Here is a 16018-nt window from a genome sequence, read left to right as displayed (position 1 = left end):
GGGGACACTATATCAAATGCCCCATACCCCCTCAAAAAAGCCTAAGATTGCAACAAAGAGCATCTAATGCATGTTTTTTCCGGACCCCACTCCGTAAAGCTTGATTGCTCATCGTTGACAGATTAGCACATCCCACTTAAAGGCAGTGGACACTATTGGTAATTACTCGAAATAATTATTAGCATAAAACCTTTCTTGGTGACGAGTAATAGGGAGAGAGGTTGATGGTATAAAACATTGTGAGAAACGGCACCCTCTGAAGTGCCATAGTTTTCGAGAAAGAAGTAATTTTCCACGAATTTGATTTCGAGACCTCAGATTTAGAATTTGAGGTCTCGAAATCAACCATCTAAACGCACACACCTTCGTGTGACAAGGGTGTTTTTTTTTTCTTTCATTCATATCTCGCAAGTTCGATGACCGATTGAGCTCAAATTTTCACAGGTTTGTTATTTTATGCATAAAATGTTGAGATACACCAAGTGAAGACTAGTCTTTGACAATTACCAATAGTGTCCACTGCCTTTAAGTTGGAGGGAAAAGTGTGTGCCCCCCCCCCCCTTTGGGTGACACACTCAATTAGTGTCCCCATGTCTTTGAACATCTTTATCCTGAAACTCGCAAGTATTGCAGTCAGTGTGTAAGACCAAACCCTGTGTCTTGCTGAGGGGGCGGGGGACACGTCCCCGGCCCCCTTTTTGAGGGGACAAAATATCTAACCGTCTTCATCATGTGGCTCAAGGCTTATTCAATGTTTGTTTCGTTCACTTTGCCTTTTAATGGCCTAATATTGCACCACAGAGCCTATATAAAATAAAATGCAACATTTTCCCGGGCCCTAAAGCGGGCCTGTAAAAAAAACGCCGTAAAGCCTTCAAACTCGCATGCTCCCTCTTTGGCCGATCTGCCCCCTAAAATGTGTGTCGAAGATGAAAGTTGACCCCGAAAGGTTCTACTGCTTTATGTTCTGTTTCATTCATTATCCCTGTTATTGGCCGAAGATTGTCATCAGGGGTCGATTTCACAAATAGTTAAGACTAGTCCTAACTTAGGACCAATCCTATAGGAGATATACAAATTGCATGGATAGTCCTAAGTTAGGACGAGTAACTGGTCCTAACTCGAGATAAGACTAGTCCTAAACTTTTTGTGAAATCCACCCCTGCTCTAATAGATTTGCCCCACCCCCTAAAATATCTTGTCTGGATCCATCGTGTACAATAATGCTGGTGATGATTGGGATGGGATGAACCCCGTCTGGGCATTAGGCCCTCCAGAAATAATCTGGATACGAAGCTTTAAAATTGAGTTTTTATTTGATTTGTTTAGATACAATTACCAATAAAGAAAAATGGTGCATTAAACTTTAAATTCCAGCATCTGAGAGGGGGGCACATCGCCCCTCGCACCAGAGAGCATCTATGGCCCTAAAGCGGGCCCGGAGCCACGCCGCACTAGATTTCTCTCTAACTCGCGGCATGCTCACTCTCAGACAGACCCAACCCCCCCCCCAAAAAAAAAAAAAATTTGTGTCATAGATTCGCACCTGAGGATGCTGTTTAATAAACCAAAAAGTTCTACTGCTGCTCACATTTTAAAGGATGTGTTTTCTGTTTCATTCATATTATTATTGGCCTAAGATTGCACCATCACAGAGCATCTAAAATGCATGGGTCCGGACCCATACCGAGGGTCTGATCATTAATTATTATTTGTTGAGATGAAAAAGCCGTCTGAAGGTACACATTTGGTAATTACTCAAAACAAATATTAACTTCAAACTGACTTGATAACGAGCATTTGAGAACTGTTGATAGTATAAAACAGTGTGATAAACGGCTCCCTCTGAAGTAGCATAGATTTTGAAATAGAGGTAATTTATCAGTAAAATAATAAAAGACTTCTAGCTAGAAGTCTTTTATTCCTATCTGAAATCACACAAACATGTCCAACAATGGTGTTTTTTCTTTCATCATTTTCTCCCAACTCCGATGACCAATTGAGCTCAAATTTTCACAGGTTTGTTATTTTATGCATATGTTGAGATACACCAAGTGAGAACACTGGTCTTTGATAATTACCAATAGTGTGTACCTTCCCTTTAAGGATATACGATTCTAAACTGTATTGAGTTTTTTTTTAAAGATACAGTTTCCAATAACAAAACAATTGTACATCAAAACTTGAAAGGGCCGGATAAGGCCGCCAGGCCAGATAGCTAATACTTTTGTCAAAAAATCATGATCGGGAGGGGAGACTGAAATTTCACCGCGTCTTTGTGCTTTTCAGTTGAATCGATTTAGAAAAGAAATCCAAATTAAAAGCACTACAAGACAGTGGATGGTGGTAGCTATAGAAAGAGGGATGGCTTCCGAGGCCTTCTGGCTGGGCCACCGACATAAAGAACATTTTGGTTCTTTTTGTGTGTGTGTCTGGGCCAAAATTCATGGCCCTCTACGATCGATTCCCCGTTTACGTGCAAGCGCCGAATTTCTGCGCTAGCCTTGTAAGCGTAGAATGGGGTCCTACTCTTAGTAAATAGTATCGTTTTTATTGTATTGTCCGGATAATTGAATAAATAAATAAATAAAATATTAAATAAACGTGGAGTACGAAAGCGCTGAAGCCTAAACTCGCCGCTAACGTTAGCGGCGAACTATAACCCGTAATACGATTGCCGTAGCACAGAATTCCCTGCTTTTCCCTTGAGATTCAGTGCTTACGGTGGCAAGCAGAGCCATGCATATATAGTCTTGACGCAAGACGTTGTTGTTTATTATCAGTCGACTATATCCATAGAGCTTTAATAGCGCTTAGCGCAACACCGTAAGAACGCCTTGAATCAAGACTAGTTGCATGTGTGTCCGTATAGTCAGATACCAAGTCATGGGTGAATATTTTAAAGGTAAAAGCAATACATGTCGGTGGGTACCGTGCAGGATGACGTGCACTGTAGTCTATAGTAAAGATAAACCAAACCGAAAATCCCATTTTTCGCAATTACGCCCTTATTTTCTACTGGAAGGGGGTCTAACACCAAGCCCTTAAAGACACGTTTATCGCCAGATTCACAATGGCTGATGTAAAGAATGCACCTCCGGAAAACTTCAAAGGGTGGTTGTACAAATGGACGAATTACATAAAGGGCTACCAGAGGCGATGGTTTGTGCTTTCCAATGGTCTACTGTCGTATTATCGGTGAGTGAGAAATGATCTCCCGTCATGCCCCCCCACTTGTCTGTGAGAGTGAGAAACACTCGTCTTCACTATTTATGACAGGGGTAATAAAATGTCCTTTTCCCGTAATACTCCAGTCATGCAACTCTTGAAGGCTACATAGGAGGATAGCCCTACGCTATTAAATACCTCCATGTATGTAACAAACATGACAAAACAAAATAATGAATGGTCTGTCTACTCATGGAGGGAAAAGTTTCCGTATGGCGCCACCACTTTTTCATTCGAAATAAAATAATATAGTATCTAATTTACCTGATTGATATATCCCTTTTTGTAAAAATGAGTGAAAAAGTGGTGGCGCCATACGGAAAGTTATCCAAAAAAGAGAGCCATCTTCATAAAGCCTGGTTTATACTTTCTGTGAATGCGAAAGCGATGCGGATTTGATGTCACAACAATGTTTTCGCTGTGATATTCGCAAGAGAGTTGAGCACCACTAAACCTGGCCATGATGCGAATTATTTGTTGCAAAAATGTGACGTCAACATTATTCATATCCTATTGCATTCGCATTCGCAGGAAGTATAACTAAAAGCAGTGTAGTCGCCCCCAACAAAGGCACCCCGCGAAAGTCTCCCCTGCAAGCCAAAGTTGCCCCCTGCAAAGTCGTCCCCTAACTGGCTCGCCCTGGGTTTTAGGTAACAAAGTCGCCCCCTGCAAAGTTGCCCATTAACCAGCTCGCCCTGGGTTGTTATGTGACAAGGTCACCCCCTGTCCCCTGACAATGTTGCCCCAAAACATTGCTGCCCCTTAACAAAGTCGCCCCTAACAATGTTGCCCAGACAATGTCGCCTTCTAGCAAATTGCCCAAAGATGTTATTTAGTTCAAGAATAAGGCTTCAAATAACAAACCTGTGAACATTTTGACTCAATTGGTTTTAGAATTTTTGTTCCAAACAAATAATCAGAAAATGAAAACAACAATTTTAAATCACTTTTTGAACTCACAATGATTTTGAAGCAATCTCTTTAACGCGTTTCTTTAAAAAAAGTTTATCACCAAGTATGCATTGAAAAGAACTCCAATTATTTGTTAATGGTCATTATTGCCGACAAACCTCAGAGAAGTTGCATGGTACCAACTTACCAAGGTTCACAGATTTGTTGGGACACTACTCCCAAGCCAGTTTGGGACGATCCGGGGGTCTGGCATGCCACCCAACTGTCCAATCAATTAATGGTTTGAAAGAGTTGACTTTCGTATAAAAAAGTGCCTTACATGTAGCTTGCCCTCTCCATATTTTGCACTTTTCTTTGTGTTATAAGCTTTTTTATTCACTTTGTTAAAGTATTATCTGTATGTCGTCTTGGCAGTTGGGAAGCATCGGCATGATATGATGATGCAAGCTAACAACGGACACTATTTGGCAAGCTTCTGTTATCCATAAACAATGTGACCTCGTAGACCCATGGCCAATCAGATAACAAAGCTAATGAGCGGAGACCGGATCACTTCAACTTTGTAACATAACCAAATTACTTCTCACATGACCAATTTGAACTTATAATATTTTACCCCAAGTTAAGTGCTAAACATCAACAAGTAAATTATGTCAATTTCTCGGTGATTATGACCATTAAAACAAATATTTTTTTTGTTTTCAATGCATACTTGGAAACTTTTTTGTAAAGAAAGATGTTAAAATGATTGCTTCAAAATCAACGTGAGTTCAAAAAGTGATCGGCTTGGAAGACTAGTCAAATTGGTGCAATCATTGACATGGACCATACTTGCCTTTTCATCAGATTCAAAAGCAAATAGCAAGATCTTTTTAGGAGAGCTTGCTGGAGGTACATGTAGTCCCTCTACACGCTGGTAGCTTGTCAAGTAGCATTTCTGATTTGAGCATTATCTTGAAATATCCTGGGTGAAGATTTTTCTATTATTGGTGTTTCTGAAACTTGGTTGAACGACACTGATGATCCCTTGGTTAAGCTCAGGAGTTATGTTATGGAAGGTTATTGCAGAAAACACAAACAGGGAGGAGGAGTCTTTATGTAAAAGCTGATGAGCGTTATCCGAAATCATTAAACGGGTCTTTTCTTATTTAAAGTAACGTTGCAGAATTGGTAAGAAACAAAAATTGGGAAATCACAGATTTACATGAAACTTGCATATTATGATAGTAGAAAACATCCTATTTCTGTCTGAAATTTCATATTTGATGAGAAATAAATAAAGCTAATTTCGCGTTTTGAGTTTATCGCTCAGTGAGCATTTTATTTATTTTTATTTTGGCATCGATGCAATGCAAAATTTGTAATCCGTTTTTCACTATTCTCTCGCGACCCAGATGGCCGATCGATCTCGAACTTCTACAGGTTTGTCAGTTTATATGGTGGATTATATAAAGTGCATGTAACTTTTTTGCTAGCAAAACCAATTCTGTAATGTTCCTTTAAGCAGATTAAAACTGATTTGAACCTGTATGTTTACTTGCTAGTGATACATTGTTCATTGTAAGGTATTATTTAGTGACATTTCCTTTTCGATTTTAAGCATCTGTCATTTGTTTGTGCTTGAGGGACAGAGATAGAATTGATAAACAAGAACTTTCTGTTCACTGTTCCAATATTTTATTAAGACTTGAAAATTTGTAAACATTTTTTTAATAAAGTGCTGAATAATTAATTGCAAGCCAACACTTCAAGAATTGTCAAAAGTCTGGTCAAAAGTCACAAGTCGGTTACACTCAGTTAAACTGGAGAGAGCTCTTCAAAAAGGTGTGAGGGACAGACACAATTTCCTGTGAGGGGCAGGTACAATGAGACTAACTTAAAAAATCAACAATATTTGTTATTAATTTTAAAAGTTTATCTTAATTTTGGTTTTTACCCATGTACACCGATGTGTGTTAGCACTGTATACTCTTTCCCGAGTCCTGTGAAAAAATATCACATGGGCATATTACTCATGTGGGATTGGAACCTTGACCCTTGCAATTCTAGAGCAGTGTCTTATCAACTAGACTACCGAGATTGCCCGGTAGCTAGAGGCAGTTCGAATCCTATGTTTTGGCAGTGGGTACCTCAACGATAAGTTTTCTTGGAACATAAGTTTTTACATGTGTAGGCGCCTAATTGCTATGATTTGTGAACAAAAAAAGGTGATAAAAAATAAAATTTCAAGTGTATGACCCCATTTTTAAAATAAGGGACAGACATTAATAGTTGCTTCTATATTACATGTAGCACTCAGGCCTGTCACGCAGTGACGCTCATGGTGCTTCATCACATTACATTCATCATTCATCACATCACAAAATCGTCAACCATCAGTTAGCCATTCCTCTCCAGTACATGTACATCAAACCAAAAACCAGAGCAACCAGAAGTCAAAATCGCCTGCGATTTACAAGACTATGAACATCATCAGACCAGACCAGACCTGTATGCTTGGTTTTTAAAGACCAAAGGTGCCAAGGCATTTTCTCCTTGGTAAAGGCCGACCTATGATGAAATTGTAAACTTCTAACTGTAATTTTCTACATTTTAAGGGCACCAAAGCAATGTCGGGGTCCGAGGCAATTACCATGTTGCCTCTGTGGAGTATCAGACCTGTCAGATTTCTACAAATACAGCTTCTTTCCTCGTACCATAAAAGACTGGGATGAGCTTCCCTCAAGATATCATGGAGCTGCCCATCTTGGAGCAGTTCCATCGTTATCATTCATTTCAGAATCCATATCACCATCAAGTTCCACCATTAGACTGAGTTTATGTGAAAATGTGATAAAAGTTGAATTAATTTATTAGTTTTTTAACCCTTGTTCGTAAAAAAACGTTCTTTATCCCAATGCTAAGAGTGGCTAATACTTGTTCAGTATGCCTTTAAAAACAATTTCTGTTTTGTATTGCACCATAAACTAGTAAATTTGTCAACATGGGAGACATTGGAAAGTGTCAATTATGCACTATGACATGCCACTATTCCCTCTTTATGTGAATGAAAGTGTAGATGGCGTTTGTGGCTGGTATCCAATAACCCCTCTGTCTGTCATGACATATATTTCAAATAAATTTGTAGTTCTCAATATCGAGAATTGATAATTGTTTCAATGCTTTTTCAAAAAGTTAAGCAGTTCATGGAATAGTATTTCAAGAGAAGTCTTTCGCCATTACTTCCTGTAAACCCTGTGTGTTATTTGTAAATCTGTGAACTTTTTTTTCTATTCCGAAAGTGTATAATGGCTTTATCTGCAAAATAAAGCCAAGATGTAAAACTGCAATATGTCTAAGTCCGCCTAATAGTTTTAGATAACAACACTGTCTTTGTGTAGCACTGTATTTTAAGCAGAAGGAATTAATTGTAATCATATCATTATTTATTCAGAAACCAGGCAGAGATGGCTCACACTTGTCGTGGTACCATCAATCTGTCAGGAGCCTACATTGATACAGAAGACTCTTGCAACTTTGTAATCTCCAGTGGCACTCAGACCTTCCATCTAAAAGCTAGCTCTGAGGTAGAGAGACAGCGATGGGTCACATCGCTGGAATTAGCCAAAGCCAGAGCTATTCAAATGATGGAAGAAGATTCAGGTAGGATAGTCAGCCCAGTTTCTAGGAGTTGTTCAGACAAAAAATGTTGCTCAAGTTTGTGCAAAGTCTACATGGTCCCAGGCTTTGATTTACATGAATGCAGTGGCTTCTGTTGCCCCTGGTCTTGGCCTTGGTGCCCCTTCAAAAGTTTCACATAAACTTTATAAGATTTTCCAATGGAAGTGCCCTTTGCAAAATGAAAATTGTCTTCCCCTCTCAAAGATGAAATTCCAGGCCTGAGACAAATGATACAAATGTACCCATGGAGCACATGCAATTTTGGCTGGTATTTCATGTGAATGTAAATACATGTACTTGTCAACAGTTAATTTTGTTTGGATGAGCATGACCCATTGGTTTATCAATTGCCTAACACTTGGATTGTTTGTATTGAGAGTTGCTTGGCCCATGTTTGGTTTGGCTCTGCAATACTGAGCTCACTAAAGTTAGGGTTACGATTATTCAATGTTCCCGATCATAGTGTGAATATGTCTGATTTTGTTTTAATTTTGAAGATGATGAAGAGGAGCTACCAACAGATGTAGATCGCACTGAGCTGCAAGCAACTCTACATATCCTTACCAGTAAACTAGAAGATCTTGGAATCTGCAATGAACTAATCACTAAGCATGGAACAGCATTACAACGTGCACTGAGTGACCTGGAAGTAATTCATGATCCTACAGAAGCTATCAGTAAACTCAAGGGTATCAATGAGAGAGCAACACTGTTTAGGATAACATCCAATGCTATGATTAATGTAAGTACACTCAGGCTCCAAGCCAGGCAATGCATGTTTGACATAAGAGTAAAGCAGTTTTGAAATACTTCTTTACAGCTTCCTTTAGTTTCTCTGTAGTATATTTTAAATACATTCTACTATATGAAAAGCCCACTATCCATCACTCTCTTTTGTTGCCAAATTGTTTTTAGTTTGAAAAGTTGATGTGACCGAATTGTATGACCACTCTGATATCAAGCACATTTACATAGTTGTTCAGTGGCCAATTTTACAAACTCTATTATCAGCCTAAAGTTATAGAATTATAATTGGTCGCATGATAGTTGCACATGGTCGGGCGATGGAAATCTTGATGCGCGATAAAAAAAGACACAGTTTTTAGGCCTCAGCGATGACTATTAACCATGTTTTTTAGGATCGTGCATCAAGATTTCCTTGCGTGACCATCGCGCGACCGACTACTACCATGACTACATATGGCCTTAAACATGTTGAGTGGAACCTATGGGCCGTAACTACGAAAGCCATTCAACCCATTAGATGCGTATAAATGAGTAGTCACTGTATAAACCTCGTGTCTAACTTCAAACAGGTACTACAAAGCTTGCTTTTAGTTAGCCGCGTTTAAAGGAACACGTTGCCTTGGATCGGACGAGTTGGTCAAAACAAAAGCGTTTGTAACCGTTTTTTATAAAATGCATATGGTTGGAAAGATGTTTTAAAAGTAGAATACAATGATCCACACAAGTTTGCCTCGAAATTGCGTGGTTTTCCTTCTACTGTGCGAACTAACATGGTCGGCCATTTATGGGAGTCAAAATTTTGACCCCCATAAATGGCCGACGTGTTAGTCGACAAGGTAAAAGGAAAACCACGCAATTTCGAGGCATGTTTGTGTGGATCATTGTATTCTACTTTTACAACATCTTTCTACCCATATGCATTTTATAAAAAACGGTTACAAACGCTTTTCAAAGACCAACTCGACCGATCCAAGGCAACGTGTTCCTTTAAATGACCATTAGAGTTAAACATGTGTTTATGAAACAAACAATAGCAATTCTTAAACATGGTACGGGGGTTGTTTAGTGAGTATTCTGAGCCATTTAGAAGCCAGACATGTACACAGAAAGGTAGAAAAGTGGACAGGATGGATGGGCTCCAAATCTTCTTAATTGCACAAGAGGAGGATGACGAACAAGAAAATCGTCATGGTCGCCAACACCAGCGTCCACCAAGAGTTTTTAGGGACAAGGTGAATCCCTTAGAAGAGTATGAAGAAGAGCACCTTGTTAATGGCTTTTCCTGATGGTTTAAACAAACAAACAAACAAACAAACAAACAAACAAACAAACAAACAAACAAACAAACAAACAAACAAACAAACAAACAAACAAACAAACCAACAAACAAACACCTTTGTAGTTTAATCAGGAATTAAATTGACGATCTTGGCCAGCTGGGTATTTTTTATTTATTTATTTTTTATGTCGATTTTTATTTTATTTTTTTCCTTTTGGTAACAAATGATTTTTGATTTGCAGTTATTTCCTTGACCCACCAATCCACAATTTCGATAAATCTAATTTTGTTCACACTGACTATTTGTAGTCCTTTGCAGATCGGTTTTTCCGGTCAGGAAACGAGATGGACATTTCTGAAGTGATAGCTTTCCAGGCGTCACCTTTTTTCTGGTTTGCTTTAGTGTCACATCGTTTGTCACCAATAATGGAAATAAAGTCCCTCATGGTCTCAACGAGAGCCATCCTTTCGTCAGCAGTGAAATTGTCACTCCGTTGCTTTTAATCGGCCAAGGCTGTAGAGTATCGAAGTAACGACCTGGTGAAGATTTCTCTATACTGATGCCTATCATATGTTCATGTTGTTGCGCAATCCTCTATCTACATTACAATGTATTTAACAATAGGGACCTCGGTCAATAAGTTTAGACTGTCCTATCCTCGTGTAACTAGCTAGTTACACAAGGATAACTAAGCAACTATTTAAGATATTTCGTAAGACTTGTTTAATTCAGGTGTTTAGAAAGACGCGTGTAACTTGGATTTATCCACGTCTATATACTACACTAGTATAAAGATAACGCCTTTCGTAGTTACAGCCCTTAGAGTAGAGCATGTTCTCAAGATGACAATTAGTCTAAAAAAAAGCACATTAATAAAAATAATAATTTTGAAGTCTTACTGTATATATAGCGCGTTTATCTACCATCAAGGTACTTAAAGCGCTTAGTATACAGAAAGATAGGTTATTGCAGTGATGAAATTTGAGACCCATTTATTTAGCACCTTTTTATAAGAGTTTACAAGGTGCTACGGCGCATACAGCAGCCACAGCCAGAAACAACAGGGCAAACCCCTTTTTTTTGTTGATAAGTGCACTGGGTTCTTTTACATGGATAACACAACACGTTGGACCAACGGCTTTACGCCCCATCCAAACAACTTGCACCCAAAAGACAAGGCAATAGACAGTGTCTTGCTGTCATGACTGGGTTCATTGTCCCAAAAATTTCAAAGGTCAGAAGTCCTTTTATTGAATCACGTTCGACACAGCAAGTAGTTTTTCTCTTTGTACACGAGGGTTTCCCTTAACTGTTTTTTCAATCGCCCGCTGGGTGAGTCAACCAAAACTTTTGATTGCCTGCAGGTTTTTTCACTAGCCCGCAATACACAAAATTCAGATCCCGTTCGCGGCCAAATTAAAACTAGCAAATATCTAGTCTTGTCAAACTTAATATTTTAATAGCTTTAGTAGAAGCTTTCTTTGGGAATTTCCCGCTGTACTCTCATTTAAATGTGAAAAGGACCAATTATTTGACTCGTCCGGCAAGCGTGTGAGGAAGAGTTTTGACTCGCCCGCCGCTATTTTTACTCGCATTTGGCAACCGGGCGACCGCTAATTTTGAACCTTGGTACAGATCATTTGTACTTATCTATTTTACGTCCAATGTACACAGTAATGGTGACACTCAGATAAACTTATGGGTGTTTTTAAACACGGAATACAATTATTTGAAAGGATTTTACAGAGAGTTTTATGTGAAGAAGATAGCTGTTTGGTCAAAAAGGTACTCGTTTTTTCCAAAGATATGTTATGACTGTTTTCAATTACTTTTGAAAAAGAAATTTGTTTGAGGGACGTAAAAACAATATGTTGTGTACAAGGGAACCACAAATGACTACATGTAACAATGTTTTGTTAAATCAAGTTGATCTGACTTGTGTTCCCAACTTCGATATCTTCAATTTGGTAAAGCAAATCATACAAGTGTGCAAACCATTCAAAGATTAATTTCACCCCAAGTACATGTAATCAAAACTTGTAACAGAAGAAAATAATCACAACAAAAACTATCTGAGGATTTGTAGGTACCACAGAATATCTGGAGAATTTCCTTGTTGCGTTGCAGAGTAAATGACTCTGTAGATGTTTAATAGTGTGTGAGTGCTTTGAAAGGGTTAATTTACCATAGAGGGTGAACATGGGGTAACTACAGCTTTCCTAATGTGGCCTTTGTTTTGTGAGATTGCATACCGCCCTCAATAGCTTGGATGGATCAGTACACACTTTAAAGTCTGATTACATGTTCATCTATGGTCCAATTGGGAATGCAGTTAAGGAAGGCTGCCCTCTTGTGGTCCGATGATTGTCTAAGCCCTTAGTTGGAAATGGCTCATCAAAGCATAGGGATGTGTTTGGTGTTAGCATATTTCTACCTCCATGGTGTTAGTGAATATTGATCAAGTTGAACAGGAGTGGCTTACAGGATGTTATATTGATTAGTGGGCGATTAGTGTACCAACTTCCCTGCATAGATGTACTGTAAAGTGCCACTGCCATTATGTACTTTCCTAACAATTGTCAAGTTGTAAAGCTTTGTAGAGCTACACTGTTTATGTAGCTGCCTTTCTTTCCTGTGCTCTCTTGTTGTGAGGTTGTGGTTGTGTGACTTGAGTTTATCTCACTCGGCATGAGGTGAATGTTTGTATTATTTTTCTATTTCATGACAGTGCTTGATTCATGTGTCAGTGATAATCACTTTTTTTATCATGCACTGTAGGCTATAATTTATGACTGATACAGTAGCTAAATAGTGACAAGAAGTTTCCACAAGGATTAAGTTGGTTATGGTGGTAGGCCCTACATGGAACTGAATGTGTTTCCTCAATGTGTTTATACATGTGTGTACCTGTTAATAGGCAATGTTTCCCTGGTGAAGTGGTAATCTCAAGTTATCTACAAGTATACATTCATTGGTGCACAATGTGCAGTTAACATCTCAAGTACAAAATGTGCATTGTAAGGACCCCAATGTAAATGATAAATAAGCCCAAGATATTGGCTTTTTCGTGTTATCCTCTTTTGGCAGCAGAATCTGTCCTTTCACCAATTTAACCCAGAGCAAACTCAAACTGTTTACAGTTGCTATGGAAATACATTTAGAAAAAACACTCACCTTTATAAACAAAAATGTCAATCAATCAATCAAAGGGAATTTTTACATTTTTTTATCAGACTAATTTGTACAATTTAAGTAATTGTACAAATTAGCGGGTTGAACAAGTTTTGAGATGTGCCCCTTTCGTATGTATTATAAGTTCATAGAAATGCTGTTCACAGTCTTCTTGATCTGCGCACAAACCTTTCTTGCAGGAAGTACATAGGCCTACAGGTTACAAATGTATGTCACTCTTTTGATGATGTCAATTGACCTGATTATAGGGTGTAAAGTATTTTACTATTCTCATACCCAAATGATCCAACATAGCTTTTTCCCTTGTTCTCTACACTACATGTAGCTGTGGTGTAGTTACCAACTGTACTTGTAGCAACATACCGGTATATGGAGGGTGAAACTTCTATGTATAGCACTGAAAATGTTGGTGCAGCACCAATATTGCATAGAAAACCTCAGTTATTGTAATCTTGATTTAATAGTTTTTTTGTATCAAACTTCAATTTGAATGTATGGATTCTTGATTTAGAAGCTAAATCCACAAATTCATAACTAGTTTCACTCCAGCACACTTGACTCCAACCAATATGGCTGTAATGATGGTGAATGAAAAAAGAACAAATTGACCAGTACACCTACATGAACATGTATGTAGTCCCATAAATAATAAATGTGCAATACAAATAGTCATATTTTAGCTAACAATAATTAGTCAGGCAGGACTTCGGTGAGTCAACTTATAAAACAAAACTGATTGTATAAAACCCCCAACTAGCATTTATAACTCCTTCATCTTTTTTGCTAAAAACTACAGTGTTCTTAATGTTTATAGAAGTTACACATGTATAATAACCCTTTTGATTGCACATCATAAGTACTGTAGATGAGTAACAGTGACAGATGGACAGGTACGTTTGCGAGCGTACTATGAAACCGACCAACCAGTGTATATTGTTTAATCCTTCCAGCACTTTGTATTAATTGTAATGATTAGTTACATATGAAATTAAAAGCTTTTAATTGATTTGATGATGCTAGCATTTGGTATTGACTATAGGCGTGTGGAGAGTACTTAGAGATTGCACAGGCACAGGGACGGAAGTGGCAGAAAACATTACAGTATGAACGAGACCAAAGACTACGTCTAGAAGACACCATTGAGACATTGGCCAAACAACACAACTCCTTGGAACAAGCTTGTCGAGATAAAGGACGTCACGATACAAAAAGCAGTAAAGGTAAGCCAGCCCAATTTCACTCTACTCTTACTCTATTAGGTGTTACACACAACCTTGAGTGGAATATGGATAAATACATTGTCTGCATCCCATACCCAATGAGTCCAAAAGCCAAGTTGGATATTGGACAAGGATGTTTCTGTATTCCATGAGCGCGTTGTGACAAAAAATTTGGATAAACTTTAAAAAGTACAAAATGCGGAGTTAGAACAGTGCAATAAGTGAACTGGAAACATTTTGTACATGCTGCTTGTTCCTATCTCACTCTCTGTTGCCTTACTTACTAAGCTTGGGTGATATCGATATATTTTATTCACGATATATATCGTTTAAAATATGTAATTGCGATTAATTAAATTTGACATCAGTCTTCAAACTCTCGGTGAAAGTTGTAGAAGAGACAGGTAGCATAAGAGAAGTGTTCTAATGACCTATTCTTCTGGTTTTACTCCAAACCTACATGTATTCTTCTAGTTTTACTCCAAACCTATGTTGTGCAAGAGGTCTCGGCTTGGAAATACATCGCGATACTTAATCGATATTGCGGTATATTGATATTACGATTAAAACCAAATAGATCCGATATTGAAATCGTTTCCAAATTAGTATCACGATATTCGATAATATCGTGGTATCGCCCAAGCTTATTACTTACATGAGTTATATGATGCATTAGTGTGTACTCGGAGCCTGATGTAATTTTGAAGAACAGTTGACAAGAGTGACCATGGGTCTTCACACAAGACCCGAAAACCAACAACCGTGGTTTTGGGCGCCAGTTTTCTATCCCAAAGGTTGTATGCAATTTCATGACAAACATTCACACGACCACACACAAATGGATTCCCGACGTTCCTCGTTTATGCGAGATCGCACCGTTATTTATTCACTGTGCCTTTTCAGTGTCCCATTTCGTGTAATGTATTTGAGTTGGGTAACCATTGATTGCTTTCTTAATAATAATAATAAAAAAAAAGACTTGTAATGCGCATATATCCACCTTACTGGGTGTTCAAGGCGCAGTAAAACAACAACAAAATGAAAGAAAAACCGACACAAGGAAATTAGTCCTTAAAAACCCTGTGACATACAATGTAAGATAAGTTATGAGAAGAGATTTGAATTTTGTGGTACAAAGACAAGGTCTAAGATTAAGTGGTAGAGAGTTCCAGATGCATGGCCCAGCTGAAGAAAAAGACCTGTCACCACATGAGTGTCGAGACTTGGGTTCAATGAGGAGAAGCATGGAACTTGATCAAAGATTTCTTGATGAAGTGTAAACTTGATGTAGTTCAGAAATATTGTGGGGAGCCTTGAGCATCAGCTTGAAGATGATTCGTTGAGAGATAGGGAGCCAGTGTAGTTGTTTCAGAATGGGGGTGTTAGTACAGGATTTTCTGGACAGTGACAAGATTTGGGTACCTGTGTTTTGGCCGTTGAAGAACGGAAATCTGGTTGTTAGGAAGACTGTAAAGAAGAGCATTGTCGTTGTCAAGACGAGATGAAGTAACAAATGCATGAATGACCTTTTCAGTGGCACTTATGTCCAAGTACTTGCGAATCTTACCAATATTCCTGTTGTGATATGATGGCAGACGAACCATGTTATTGATATGGGTGTGGTTGAAGTGTTATTGATGAATCAAAAATAGTCCCTAAGTTCGGAGCTTGCAGCGAGGGAGCTATCCGAGCATCACCTATGGATATGTAAGGCACTGAAACCTTTGTTAACAGTTGGAGTGACCCAATTAGAAGGAACTCTGTCTTATCATCATTTAA

The 16018-nt window shown here is 38.5% G+C and overlaps 1 protein-coding gene across 2 annotated transcripts in view; it reads left to right on the top strand.

Annotated features, from left to right (window-relative positions):
- Positions 1 to 16018, top strand: part of LOC139937962 (oxysterol-binding protein 1-like) — a 34985-nt gene that overhangs the window by 3058 nt on the left and 15909 nt on the right. The window contains exons 1-4 of one of the 2 annotated variants that reach the window (XM_071933271.1): positions 2974 to 3198; positions 7574 to 7782; positions 8298 to 8542; positions 14059 to 14239. In XM_071933271.1, the coding sequence (XP_071789372.1) occupies positions 3074 to 3198; positions 7574 to 7782; positions 8298 to 8542; positions 14059 to 14239 (760 nt within the window). In that variant the 5' untranslated portion in view covers positions 2974 to 3073. Of the gene's footprint in view, positions 1 to 2973; positions 3199 to 7573; positions 7783 to 8297; positions 8543 to 14058; positions 14240 to 16018 lie in introns of those variants that run through there. The other variant, XM_071933272.1, reaches the window with a different exon arrangement.

The sequence above is a fragment of the Asterias amurensis genome, chromosome 6 (assembly GCF_032118995.1).
Source record: "Asterias amurensis chromosome 6, ASM3211899v1".
Classification (NCBI taxonomy): Eukaryota; Metazoa; Echinodermata; class Asteroidea; order Forcipulatida; family Asteriidae; genus Asterias; species Asterias amurensis.
This window is presented reverse-complemented; position numbering and strand designations above follow the sequence as displayed.